Source organism: Erinaceus europaeus, chromosome 13 (assembly GCF_950295315.1).
Source record: "Erinaceus europaeus chromosome 13, mEriEur2.1, whole genome shotgun sequence".
NCBI lineage: Eukaryota > Metazoa > Chordata > Mammalia > Eulipotyphla > Erinaceidae > Erinaceus > Erinaceus europaeus.
In genome coordinates this window covers 60477222-60490677 of record NC_080174.1, presented here as the reverse complement: position 1 = coordinate 60490677, position 13456 = coordinate 60477222, and the positions used below count along the sequence as shown (strand labels likewise).

Below are 13456 nucleotides of genomic sequence, written 5' to 3'. Positions count from 1 at the left end.
CAATATGTTGGCACAAGCAAAGTACAAATGAATTTATCTAGTTCCATTAGCTAGAATTGAGGGACCCGTGTCACCTTTCAAAGAACTTTAATATTGCAAATACTTAGAGTTCATTTCTCACATTGATCTGTATTAAAAAAACAACCCAACAGAGTTAGAGGGCTGGAGGAGATAGCATGATGGTATGCAAAAGTATTTTCATGCCTGAAATTCAGAAGTCCCAGGTTCAATTCCCCACATCACCATTAGCCAGAGCTAATACATACATACAGATAGAGAAAGGCTATATGCACAGTGTTATAGATATGATTGGCAGTTACTATTCTTTGTGCTTGGATCTTTTTGCTTCTAGATCCTGTGTCAAAACATGGAGTTGTAATGATGCCTGTCTAAGAATAGGCCTCAATGTAGGCTTTATGCCTGAAGCTACTCTTCCACATTCATTTTAGGATGTCTGTGGTGATGGGTCGAAACTTTGGGAACTCAGATCATCTTTATCCATAACTCTGCCATCACCAGACTCAGCTGCAGCAGGAGGTGGGTCGACAAAGCCAGCTATTGGGGCAAGTGAGCTGGGTTCCAGTGAAGATGAGCTGGACACCTGTGGAAGAGGGGTGAGGTAGATAAATAATAAGGGCTATCTAGAGATTAGCACAAGTTCTAGAGTCTACTATGACTGTAAGCCAAGTTGATACTTGGTTACCTGATAGAATGTGTAAAGATGCCATGAGCATTTAGTGGGTTTTTCAACAATCAGGCCATACCAGCCACACTTTTATTTAGGCCCTTACCGGAGGTGGGTACTGGTACTCATGGGCATTTGCTGGGTTGACCTCTGTTAGAGTCTGGACACCTGCATCTCTTGCATTCACCAGCCGTAGAAAGAGTTCAGCCTGAGCTATCTGGTGAGAGTCAAAATGATTTTGTATCTACCGCTGAGGATTAAGACCTGGTTTCCACCCTCAACTCTTACCTGGGGAATTCCATTCAGCTGCCCTGGGGTAAGACTGGTGTCCAGTGGAAGGGCCCGAAGTGGGAGACGCCAGCGACCACTCAACAACCTCTGATGCTGGTCAAATAGCAGTAATGAGGCCCAGGCCTTTGGCTGTGGTGCCCTAGACCATGCCAGCCCCTGCCAGGCCTGCAACTCACAAACCAAGGATACTGATGGCGAAGGTGGCAGTCTAGAATGAGAAGTGTCACGCCAGAATTGGGTGTTATCTCTAGGAGTTAGCTTTTAGAGCCTATGGTCCTATATACCAATTAAAAACAAAACCCTCAAACTATAGGACAAATTTGTGGCAGTTGTTCATCCCTGCCTACTGACCTGGGTACAGGCTGCCTGCTGGCAAGGATAGCACAGTTGCCCATGGGTCCAGGAGTTGGAGGTGGTGGCAAGCAAAGGGATGGTGACAATACTGTGGTCCCTCCTGTATCCCGTCCATCTCTGGCCAAGCCAGTTATTAGTTGCACCCAAATCCAAGAAGCCTCAAGACCTCGCAGGAAGTCATAGAAAATGAACAGGCCAGCCCTGTAGAATACAATGCACACTTCGAACCAACTCTTTCTTCCCAATTCCTAGCCAGTTCTTCCTAATGTTAACTGGCCCTCAGAAGTAGCCTTAACAAGCAGTGGAAAGCACATTACGTAGGGTGTCAAAGATGGGGCAGGCCTCACCCTGGGTCATAAGGTGCAGGGCCCAGAACATCAGATGTGGGCAGAAGAAACTGTGGATCCAGGCCTACATTCGCAGTCTTGGTTTCAGGAAACTTGAGCTGTAGAGGAAGAGTTGACTCCTCCAGAAAGCTTCCTCAGTCTCTGCTTACCCAACTGCTCAAAGCAGAACAGGCCCCACCTATCCCCTGGGTCCTCACAGCCTTTTCTGTTCCACCCAAGAGGAAACCTGGAGGAGGTAGATGAGGTGGCAGTGGAGGAGCCACTGGTGGTGGGAGGAGTGGAGCATCTCTCCTCAAGCCTGGACTGGGATCTGCCACAAGTTGAGTCTGTCGGGAGCCTAGAAACAAAAAGAAATAAGGAATCCCTGAATCGAACTCAACCTCATGCTTCAGAGTCCAATACTGTCCACTGCACCACTTCTTGGACCACTTTTTCTTTTTTTTTTACCAGAGCTCTGTTCAGCTCTGATTTACGGTGGTTCAAGGGATTGAGCCTGGGAGCCTCAGGCAGGAGAGTTTTTTGCATAACCATTGTACTATCTACCCCTGTGTGTGTGTGTTTCAATATTTTTAAAAAATATTTACTTCCTTTTGTTGCCCTTGTTTTATTGTTGTAGTTACTGATGTCGTTGTTGGATAGGACAGAGAGAAATGGAGAGAGGAGGGGAAGACAGGTGGAGAAAAACAGACACACCTGCAGACCTGCTTCACCACCTGTGAAGCATCTCCCCTGCAGGTGGGGAGCTGGGGGCTCGAACCAGGATCCTTACACTGGTCCTTGCCCTTTGCGCCACGTGTGCTTAACCTGCTGGGCTACCGCCCGACTCCCGGTGTTTTAATACTTATTTTGAATAGAGACAAATTGAGGGAGAGGGAAGAGACACACCTGCAGACCTACTTCACTAGCATGAAGCATCCCACCTTGCAGGTAGGGGCATGGGCTTGAACCCTGATCCTTGCACATTGGTTTGTGCTCAACCAGATGCGCTGCCACCCAGCCCTACATTGCATGGACCCTCTAACCAGTTCTATTTTATGAGAGGAAGAATAGATTTTACTTGCACTGGGACTAAACTCATAGCCTCATGCTTAAGAAAGTTCAACACTTAATCCACTGGGCCTCCTCCTGGGCTCTTTAACCCTTCTTAGAGCCAGGTCTGCAGCAAATAAGAAGAGGTCGGTTTGGAGTGCTTACTGACCCCAAAAATGCCGGCCTGTGGCCCTTTGCATGGCCAAGACTTCTGCCTCCAGGCGATGGTTTTCAGCCTCCATTAGTAGAAGTTCCCCCTTTGCAACACCCGCCTGTTTTCCTGCAATGAACAAGTCACCTCTGACCTCTGGTTCATAACAGGACCCTCTGGACAAGGCTGTTAACTTTCTAGCCAATGCCAGACAAACCATCTCCTATCTCCCAGCTGTTGCTCAAGTGGTTTCCATGCCAAAGACACCTACTACCCCCACCCTCCTTCCAGGACTAAGATCACCGCTCTGGCTGCTCCTTTTCACCCCTGCGATTGCGTGACCGCTGCAGCTCTAGTGCTGACGCCTCCACTTGTAACTGCCATATCTGCCCCAGAACGCCAGGGTCCCGGCCGCCTCCCCGAATGTAGGCCTGACGCAGGGCTCTGTGCAGCAGAGGGACAGAAGGCAGCGCTCAGTGTTGCAGGACTGCTCAGCACTGACCATTCCCGTCCTCCAGGCCCTGACCTCACCCGATCTCAGCTGCCAGAGTCCCCGGGTTTGTTGATAGCGACGGAAAACAAATTTCTGCCTCTCGCAAGGCGTAGGACTGGGCCCTGGGGTCCGAAGGGAGAGGGCGGCACATGCACATCCCAGGCTTCCTGCAGCCCCGTGGCTTCCAGAGTTTCTCACACCGCCTGCCCTCGTGCTCCTGGGGGGCGCCTCGCGCGCTCGGTCCCGCCCCCACGGCCCAGGCTAAGGCCACGCCCCCACCGGCTGGGCCCCGCCGCGCTCCCGGCTGCCGCTCCAGCTCACCCGGGCGCGGGCTGTAACTGCACAACCTGCGCGCCTAAGGCCTCCACAGCAACCCGCGTGCGCCCTGCCTCCGCTCGGAGTTCTCGAAGTTCTTGTTCCACGCCGAATAGGCGTGACATTCCTTGATACTCCCGACGGGCCAAGCCTTGGAGACGCCGACTCAATTCTGAGGGGTGAGGGCTGGAGTGGGAACAAGTCCAACCAGCCTACAGCCCGGGACTCCGGGCTCAGCCCGCTCCTGTCCCGCCTCCTCCCCGCGCACCCTCGCCGCGTCGCCGCAGGGCCCGGCCCTGTGCCTCTGTCTCCGCCAGGCGCCGGGCGTGTGTTCCGTGTAGTGTTTGCAGCCGCTCGGCCGGGCCGCCTGCGGTGCCCTGAGACAGGGCCTCTGGCCTCCGCGACCCATCAGCCCCCCAAGGAACAGCTGTTGTTCGCCAGGGCCGCAGGTCCTGCAGGTACAGCCGTAGCCCTTGCACCTGGGAATGACAGTGACACGCTGAAGCGGGGTAATCTGACCGGTCCAGGATCTGCAGGCTTGGAGGGCAAACTCCAGACCTTGGAACCCTAGGGGGGGACCTGGCATACTTCCTCCGTTAGCCTCAGTAGAGCCGATTTGCTGGCCTCCTGGTCCGACTGGCCCAGTTGCTCTTGTGACACGACCTGAGGACAGAGTGTGTGTGGGGGGGAAGCATCTTCCTCTGGGTCGGTAACTTCAATTTCCCCACACCTTCACGCCCCCACCCCAAGTCAATGAAGAGGCCCTTACCGCGGGGCCCTGTGGCTCAATGGCTACTGAGGGCTGTGCTCCAAGTGTCACCTCCCGGCTCAGATGGCCAATGCAGAAGCGTTGAGTGTGGGCAGCCAACAAGGTCCGAGAGCGGAAAACCATGTCACAGGACCGGCAGGGCAGGAGCCCAGGCTCTTTGGTGCTGGAGGCCATGGGATGGGATTTCTTCCCTGACACCCCTTGAAACCTGCAGAAGTTAGAAGGCACGGGACTGAGAAAGGATAAAATAGAGGCAGAGGAAAGGCCAGTTTTGTTGGGCCCAACAAGATCAAGTTTCTGTTTGGAGAAGAGGCTTAGCAACTACAAGCCTGGGCAGATCTGGAGAATGGGTGGGGAGTACGTGGGAGGAGCTGGGGGTGGGCCAGGACAATAGCAAAAAAGTCTAGGGCCAGCAAGATATTGATCACTCATCTGGACTGTGCACCTGCTTTGCCATGTGCACAATCCAGCTTGGAACCTGGCCCCACCACAACTGAAGGCAGCTTCAGTGTGGTGGTCTTTCCCTCCCTGTCTCGCTCTATTTGGGGGGGAAGAAGTCAGTTCAGAGCAGTGAAGCTCAAGAGAACTCCTGGGCCACCACCTGCAGAAGGAAAGCTTCACAAATGGTGAAAATGTTGCTGGTGCCTTTCTCCATCGCTGTTCCCCTCCCCCCTCTTGATTTTGTCGTCTTTTGTCAAACGAATAAAATAAAAAGGAAATAAAGGAAATAAAAATTAAAAGGAGCCAGGTAGTGGTACAGTCAGTTGAGTGTATGCTTTATTTATTTTCCCTTTTGTTGCCCTTTTTTTTGTTGTTGTTGTTATTGATGTCGTTGTTGGGTAGGACAGAGAAATGGAGAAATGAGGGGAAGACAGGGAGAGAAAGATAGACACCTGCAGACCTGCTTCACTGTCTGTGAAGCAACTCGCCTGCAAGTGGGGAGCAGGGGGCTCGAACCAGGATCATTACACCGGTCCTTGCGCTTCGCGCCAGGTGCGCTTAACCTGCTGTGCTACCGACTCTAGTTTCTACCTTGTCTGGAACCCACATTAGTTATTTTTTTCTTTAAGATTATTAACGGGAGTCGGGCAGTAGCGCAGTGGGTTAAGCACAGGTGGCGCAAAGCGCAAGGACCGGCATAAGGATCCTGGTTGGAACCCCCGGCTCCCCACCTGTAGGGAAGTCGCTTCACAGGCGGTGAAGCAGGTCTGCAGGTGTCTATCTTTCTCTCCCCCTCTGTCTTCCCCTCCTGTCTCCACTTCTCTCTGTCCTATCCAACAACATCAATCATAACTACAACAATAAAACAAGGGCAACAAAAAGGAATAAATAGTAAACATTTAAATAAATAAAAGATTATTAACAAGAAGGGGGAGAAAAGGGTGGATATGTTCCTGGGAGTGAGAACCAGGGCATTATTTTGGCACATGTAAAACATGGGATCCAACTTGGGACTTGATGAGAATCTAATTGTACCTTTGCTGTAGTTTTCCTTCCTTTTAAAAAATATTTGATAGGAAAGAGACATTGAGAGGGGACAGCTAATAGGGAGAAAGACACCTGCAGCACTGTATAACATTTGTTAAGCTTTCTCCTTGGCAGCTGGGGACTAAGGGCTTAAACCCAGGTCCTTTTGCATGGTAACTTGTATGCTCTTCAGGTGCACCACTGCCCAGCCCTAGGTTGTTTTTTTTTTCCCCCCGATAGTGCAGAAATCGAGGAGATATTGGTAGAAAGCCACCCACAGACCTGCTTCACTACTTGTGAAGCTTTCCACTTGCAGGTGAGGTGTGGGGGCTCAAGCTGCATCGTGAAGTGTCCACCCTGTAGGTGGGCATCAGGGGCTCAAACCCTGGTCCACGTGCATGGTAATGTTGTAAGCACTCAACTGGGTGGACCACCTTCTTGCCCCTAGTTATTTTTTTTTTATTATTCCCTTTTGTTACCCTTGTTTTTTATTTTTATTTTTGTAGTTATTGTTGATGTCGTTGGGACAGGACAGAAAGAAGTGGAGAGGAGGGGAAGACAGAAATGGGGAGAGAAAGACAGACACCTGCAGACCTGCTTCACCGCCTGTGAAGCGACTCCCCTGCAGCTGGGGGATGGAACTGGGATCCTTATGCCAGTCCTTGCACTGTGCTACGTGCACTTAACCCACTGTGCTACTGCCTGACTCCCCCTACTTATCTTTTTTTAAGAAACATTGATTAATGAGAAAGATAGGAGGTATCACTCTGGTACATGTGCTGCTGGGGATTAAACTTGAGACTTCATGCTTGAGAGTTCACTGTCTTATCCACTGCACCATTTCCTAGACCACCCTAGTTATCTTTCTATGTGACTAAGCCTGTTACTCCTACTGCCTCTTAGAGTATGCATGGATTTCTATATCCATTAGAAACTATATACTATAGTTACTTAATTTCTACCTGTCTGTAAGAACATGGCTGAAAGATTCATCTGTTTTAAAATATTTTCCCTACTGGGCTCAGTTCTTGCATCCTCAGTCTGGAACACACAAGAACATGGGAAGTATATGTTAAATGAAAAAACACCCACCTCTTTGACTCAAATTACTTTGTATTATGTTTTGTTTTTTTGCCTCCAGGGTTATTGCTGGGGATCAGTGCCTGCACTACAAATCCACTGCTCCTGGAAGCTATCTTTTTCCCCATTGTTTGTTGCTGCTGTTATTGTTGTTGGATAGGACAGAGAGAAATTGAGAGGGGCGTGAAAGATAAAACGAGAAAGATAAGACACCTGTAGACCTGCTTCAGCAGGTGGGGAACTGGAGGCTCAAACTGGGATCCTTGAGCTGGTCCTTTCACTTTGTACTGTGTGCACTTAATCCAGTGCGCTACTGCCCAACCCCCATCTTTTTTTTTTTTTTTTCCAACCACAGTATTGCTTAGCTTTGACTTGTGGTGCCCGAGTTTGAACCTGGAGCTATTGTTATCTCCCCAGCCCCATCTTCTTATGTAGTAAGAAAATTGAGAAATATACCATCCTCAAAAACAAACAAACAAAACAACATTAGTAAATAAATTGGTAGAGTGAAGCAGTTTCAGAAAGGAAAGTTGGGTTTCTGATTTTATTATTATTGTTAATGTATTGCACAGGTTTCTGCATCAAGAAAGTATATTAGAGGGAGAAACAAGTTTGTCTGAATTCAGATTTCCCTTAGACTTAAAAGTATTTCCCTCCAAAGGAGTGCATTTTTCTAATTTTAAAGAAAATATACTTCTTACACAGACAATCCAAACTGATGCAAAATATTTATTCCAAGTTAGTTATTTTATGCAGTAGTTCCCCCCCAACAGACTTGTGATAACCACATCTTTTAAATCTGTAAATAATGTTATCAAAATAATCTTAATCTTTGAAATCTCACAAAAATTTATATTTTACAATACACCCTGAATATCAAGGCTGCAAGAATAACACATCTCCTATATCCAAATATTTTACAGTTGTACCCAAAAAGAAAAAGAGGAAAAAAAAAGAAAAAAACATATGCTTGGTTAAGGGCTAATGTTACCCGAGCAGCCAAAAATAAAATAAAATATCCAAATTATTAGCATTAATTTAATACAATTATAACTTCAACAGTCACTTTGTCATTGACAATGATTGTTTGAGCACAGGGGTAAGTGCCCCAAGGGCTGGTAGTAGAAGCTGTTGCTGAAGATCAGTGTCTCTTGTTCTGCATAACCAGCTCCTACCTGTGCATTGCCCCATAGATACTGTATGTGTGTGTATTTAAAAAAATCTTTCCCACCACACAATCTTCTATTAAGCAGGTAACAGGGGAAAAGAAGAAAAAAAGCTAAACAAGCTGATCACTCTTTGGGATATGATTATTTCCCTTGTGCATGAAGTACCAACAACCACTTAAGAAAAGGAAAAAGAATGATTTTTTTTCTTTTGTATATTCCCTAAATACACAACTTGAGTTTTCTAGGTCATATTTAACTGAGCATTTATAAGCCTACTTCCAGGCATCGTCATCTGATGTTTCACTGCTACTGGTTTCTGTGTCTGAATCCTCAAATTCCGCTTTACAAGTGCTTCTCCATGGGGAGAAGAGGCTGGAACTGCGGCTTTGCAAGAAGCCATTCTTCCCAAAGCCATTCCTTTTCAGCTGTGGTTAGCATGGGAAAGAAAAAACAAACAAAAGTCATTAATACTTAAGCTTTCAGTTGGATACTGTGATCTGGTTTATATTTTGAAATGGAGGAAAAGCAAACCCAACCTTAAGGGCCTTTTCACCCTCCATCCACTCTCTTTGCCTCTTCTCACCACTTCTTTTATGCTTTCATTTTTGTTTTTGAAATAAACTGGCAAAGGCCAGGACTTAATTCAAATCTAGATGAAATGGTAGTGAGGAGGCAGGGGCTATTTCTGGAGATTAAATATTATTTTGCTCCCACTATCTACTGCTAAGCCCCTAAAGAGTTAGAATCAGTTTACTGGAGAAAACAATGATTTATATGAATGATCGTCCCAAGTATAGTTTATTTCCTCAGGAACCCAGACATTTTATTTATTTTTATTTTTACCAGAGCACTGGTCAGCTCTGGTTTACAGTGGTATGGGGGGTTGAACCTGGGACTTTAAAGACTCAGACATGAGTCTCTTTGCATAACCATTATACTATCTACCCCAGCCTGACATTTTATTTTATTTTTTATTTTGCCTCCAAGGTTATTGCTGGGGCTCACTGACTACATTACAAATCCACTGCTCCTGGAGGCCATTTTTCCCATTTTGTTGCCCATGTTGTTATTATTGTTACTTTGACATTGCTGTTGTTTGATAGAACAGAGAGAAATGGAGAGTGGAGGGGAATATAGAGAGGAGGAAAGACTGACAACTGCAGACCTGCTTCACCTCCCCTGCAGGTGGGGAGCTGGAGGTTCGAAACAGGATCCTTACACCGGTCCTTGTGCTTCATGCCGTGTGTGCTTAACCCAGTACACTATTGCCTGGCCCTCATATTTTATTTTTTAAAGATATTTTGTTTATTAATAAAGAGAAAGGAGAGAAAGAGAACCTGACATCACTCTGGCACACTTGTTGCTGGGGCTCTAACTCTGGTGCTACAGCTTGAGATCCCAACAATTCATCCGCTGGCCACATACTGGTTTGCAAGATTCTAATTAGTCCTAGGCCTTTTGGCTCAAATCAAGTGCAAAAAATTTATATGATGATTTTATTTTGAATTATTATTTTTTTTTATTGCCACCAGGGCTGTCGCTGGGGCTCAGTGCTCACTTAGGAATCTAGCACTCCAGGTGGCCATTTCCCCCCACCTCTATTATACCTGATAGGACAGAGAGAAATTGGGGGGGGGGGAGACACTTGCAGATCTGCTTCATTACTCATGAAGCTTTGTCTCTGCAGGTGGGGAGTGCAGGCTTGAACCTGAGTCCTTGTGCATGGTAATATGTATGGTTAAACCAGGTGCACCACTGCCTCTATATGGTGCTTCTCAAGCTTTAATGTACTAATGAATTATCAGAGGATCATTAAAAAAATTTTTTTTTAAATTGCTGTAGTCGTTGTTGTTATTGATGTCGTCGTTATTGGATAAGACAGAGAAATTGAGAGAGGAGGTGGAGACAGAGAGGGGGAAAGATAAGACACCTGCAGACCTGTTTCACCGCCTGTGAAGCGACTCCCCTGCAGGTGGGGAGCTGGGGGCTTGAACAGGGATCCTTCCTCCGGTCCTTGCGCTTTACGCCACCTGCACTTAACTTGCTGTGCTATACAGCCCGACTCCCAGAGGATCATTTTAAAATGCTGATTCTGATTCAGTATGTTTTGGGCAAAATTTGAAACTCCTTATTTCTCCAAGTTCTCAGGTGAGAAGTAATTGGGGGAAGAGAATTCTGTATAGCAAAATCTTTTCTCTTATTACTATAAATCTTGGGATCTGCCAGTATTTTTACTCTGAAAAAGAATTCAATCATTTCTTGAGATTGATGGCACAGTCCACAACTTTGGAACCCACCCTTATGTTTCTGAAATATACTACTTTACCTGGTTTTTCTTATCTAACACATGAAATCCCTATTACCCAGTCAGAGTGATAAATGTTATTATTTATTTTACCAGAGCACTGATCAGCTCTGGCTTATAGTGGTACAGGGGATTGCGGCTGGGACTTCAGAGCCTCAGGCATATGTCTCTTTGCATAACCATTGTGTTATGTAGCCCTGCCCAACTTGTCTATTATGGTAGCTTACTTTCTATTTTCTTTTTCAAGGTTCTTTGTTCACACAAAACTAACATTCCATAAAGGCAAGGGCTCTTCCAATTCTTTTCTCTACTTGTTAACGGTCTCTAGGGAAGGTTTATGACATACCTGCTCTGTCTTCATGTGGAACTCTTTGAGTTCATCCTCTGTGAGGGGAAGGCAATTCTCATCATTTTCAGGATATTCTTGCCATCCCATTGCTTTCAGTAACCTGGTGGAGACAGTACAGGTAAAGAAAATGTGTATGATGGGAGGTGGAGCAGCAAAGCACTGGACTCATGAGCATGAGGCCCTGGGTCCAATCCTGGGCACACAAATGTCAGAGAGATGCTTAGGTCAGTCTCTTCCATTCCCACCATAAGTAAATTTAAAAACTATATATTTTTAAAGAGAGAGAAAGAAAAATGCACGACACCTTTAGGCATAAGTGGGCATCCACAGCTTTCAATAGAAAACTTCCTGGCCCAGAGTCAACTCTACCCACTTGGATGCTAGAAAAGAAACTTGGTTCTCTCCCTACTGGGTAAGGTACACTTATGTATTTGTAATTGTTTATCTGCCCCCCCCCATGGTAAAAAATTCTGCTCAGCTCTGGCATAAAATTATCTTGTGGGCAGGGGTAGATAGCATAATGGTTATGCAAAGAGACTCTCATTCCTGAGGCTCCAAAGTCCCAGGTCCAATCCCCTGTACCACGACGATAAGCCAGAGCTGAGCAGTGCTCTTGTTTAAAAAAAAAAAAAAAAAATCACTTTACATACACATATTCTTTCTAAACCAAAGCAACACTCAGTTCTGGTTCCTGGTGATGCTGAAGATTGAACCTGGGAACTTGGAGCATCATGAAAAAAGTTGGAAATTCTGAAAAGGAATGCCCAGTGAGTTAGTGGGTCAAGCCAGGACATACACAGAGTAAATGATGATGCTTATAGGCTAACCTCTATCCTATCTAAGATGTCTTCATAAGTATGTTCAGGCCATACATGGCATGGCCTATGATCCAACCCTCACCTGTGCTCTGCTTCCAGTGAGTGTGAGAGGACCTCCCCTTCCTCTTCTATGGGCAGAGCAAGACCATTTTGAAGACAGCCTTCCTCTCCATTTTCCTTTGGTTCAGGTGTGCTGTTGCCCTCCAACTGCAGGAAGAAAAGACAGGATAACACGCTCTGTTTAAGAATCCTTCATGGCAAGATTGTGTAATCTATAAGATTAAGGACTCAGAACTCAGGAAAGTGCTTTCCATAAGATGATCTCAACTCACAGATTTTCTCTGTTTAAAAATTAGAACTGGGAATCGGGCAGTGGCATGAAGCACAAAGACCGACGTAAGGATCCTGGTTCAAGCCCTCGGATCCCTACCTGCAGGGGAGTTGCTTCACAAACAGTGAAGCAGGTCTGCAGGTGTCTCTTTCTCTCCCCACTCTCCATTTCTCTCTATCCTATCTAACAACGATGACACTGAAAACAACAACAATAAAAAAAAAAACAGCAAGGGCAACAAAAGGGAAAATAAATTTTAAAAAAATGAGAGAACTTGCTCATCTTGTTAACATATCCAAGGATACCAAGTGACCATCTTACTTTTAGGTTATCTCAACTGTGGCAACAGCTAGTAGATGTCTAGTTAATATCAATTATTTTGTTTTCCTTTACTGACTTGGATTAAGGAATAAATATGTTCGGCCCTTTTTAAAATAAAATTCATTAAAAAAAAGTTTGGGGGGGGGACCGGTGGTAACGCAGCAGGTTAAGCACACATGGCAGGAAGCGCAAGGACCCACTCAAGGATCCCAGTTGGAACCCCGGCTCCCCACCCACAGGGGAGTCGCTTCACAAGTGGTGAAGCAGATCTGCAGGTGTCTATCCTTCTCTTTCCCTGTCTTCCCCATTTCTCTCGATTTCTCTCTGTCCTGTCCAACAAGAACAACAGCAATAACAAAAATGATATCAAGGACCCAGGTTCAAGCCCCTGCTCCCCACATGCAGGGTGGAAGCTTCATGAGTGGCGTAGTAGTAGTGCTACAGGTATTTCTCCATTAGCCCCTCTCCCCTTCATTTGCCTCTGTCCTATCCAAAAAATAAAGAGAGAGAGAAAAAAAACACACACGTGGTACGGGGAGGTGGTGCAGTGGATAAAGCACTGGATTCTCAAGCATGAGGTCCTCAGTTTAATCCCCAGCAGCACATGTACCAGAGTGATGTCTGGTTCTTTCTCTCTCTCCTCTTATCTTTCTCATTAATAAATTAAATCTTTTTAAAAAAAGAAAAGACACACTTCTATTGTCCCAGAAAAACCCTATACTCTTACATCTTCCAGCTTGTCACAGTCTCTGTTCTCTGAGAAGTCTCCATTCTGGTCATCCTTCAGAGTCTTTAGAAACTCGCTTTTCCTGTCGGTAGTACGGCGAGTCAACTTGGTCAGACGAGAGGAGCTGATCTCAATTGGAGGAGTGGTGCTGGAGGGACTCTGATATCACAAGTAGGTTATTCTTGACAGCCAAGAAGAACTAGATTCTTTAGGTTACTGCTACATAACTCAAAATCTGGTACCCTACTTTATCACCAAAAATTCTTTAAAAAAAAAAACAATTAAAAATTTTTTTCTTATTTTTATTTATTACTAAATAGAGACAGAGAAATTGAGAGGGGAAGGAGAGATAAAGAGACAGCGAGACACGTGCAGCATTGCTTCATCACTCATGAAGCTTTCCCCCTGCAGATGGGGACCAGGAGCTTGAACCTGGTTCCTTGTGTACTGTGAGT

At 46.0% G+C, this 13456-nt stretch overlaps 3 protein-coding genes across 6 annotated transcripts in view; 1 reads left to right on the top strand and 2 right to left on the bottom strand.

Annotated features, from left to right (window-relative positions):
- The window catches only part of TMEM69 (transmembrane protein 69), a 132225-nt gene that overhangs the window by 71923 nt on the left and 46846 nt on the right, over nt 1-13456 (top strand). The gene's annotated exons all lie outside the window — the stretch shown is intronic.
- On the bottom strand, nt 71-5029 carry CCDC17 (coiled-coil domain containing 17). Of its 2 annotated transcripts, XM_060205964.1 has the most exons (13): nt 4435-5023; nt 4254-4328; nt 3934-4144; nt 3672-3837; nt 3389-3472; nt 3183-3301; nt 2876-2986; nt 1875-2014; nt 1678-1775; nt 1328-1531; nt 974-1184; nt 792-902; nt 71-601 (listed from the first exon to the last, which is right to left on the bottom strand). In XM_060205964.1, the coding sequence occupies exons 1-13, from the start codon at nt 4606-4608 to the stop codon at nt 446-448; spliced, it is 1860 nt and encodes a 619-aa protein (XP_060061947.1). In that variant the 5' UTR covers nt 4609-5023; the 3' UTR covers nt 71-445. The 2 variants fall into 2 exon arrangements, with proteins under 2 accessions (XP_060061947.1, XP_060061948.1); XM_060205965.1 differs by lacking the exon at nt 792-902 and having other exon boundaries at nt 4435-5029.
- The window catches only part of GPBP1L1 (GC-rich promoter binding protein 1 like 1), a 42500-nt gene continuing 36734 nt past the window's right edge, over nt 7691-13456 (bottom strand). For all 3 annotated transcript variants that reach the window (XM_060205981.1, XM_060205980.1, XM_007538461.3), the window contains exons 9-12: nt 13002-13160; nt 11705-11829; nt 10802-10904; nt 7691-8575 (exon numbers count right to left, since the gene is read on the bottom strand). In XM_060205981.1, the coding sequence (XP_060061964.1) occupies nt 8423-8575; nt 10802-10904; nt 11705-11829; nt 13002-13160 (540 nt within the window). In that variant the 3' untranslated portion in view covers nt 7691-8422. The remainder of the gene's footprint in view (nt 8576-10801; nt 10905-11704; nt 11830-13001; nt 13161-13456) is intronic.

Bases quoted from the DNA above. Each gene is read 5' to 3' on its own strand.
- CCDC17 (XM_060205964.1), bottom strand. From the start codon at position 4,608: ATGGCCTCCAGCACCAAAGAGCCTGGGCTCCTGCCCTGCCGGTCCTGT. The intron at 4,145-4,253 runs GTATGCCAGGTC...TGTCATTCCCAG, and splicing joins TACTGAGGCTAACGGAGGAA to GTGCAAGGGCTACGGCTGTA. The intron at 1,532-1,677 runs GTGAGGCCTGCC...TGTATTCTACAG, and splicing joins CCTGCACCTTATGACCCAGG to GGCTGGCCTGTTCATTTTCT.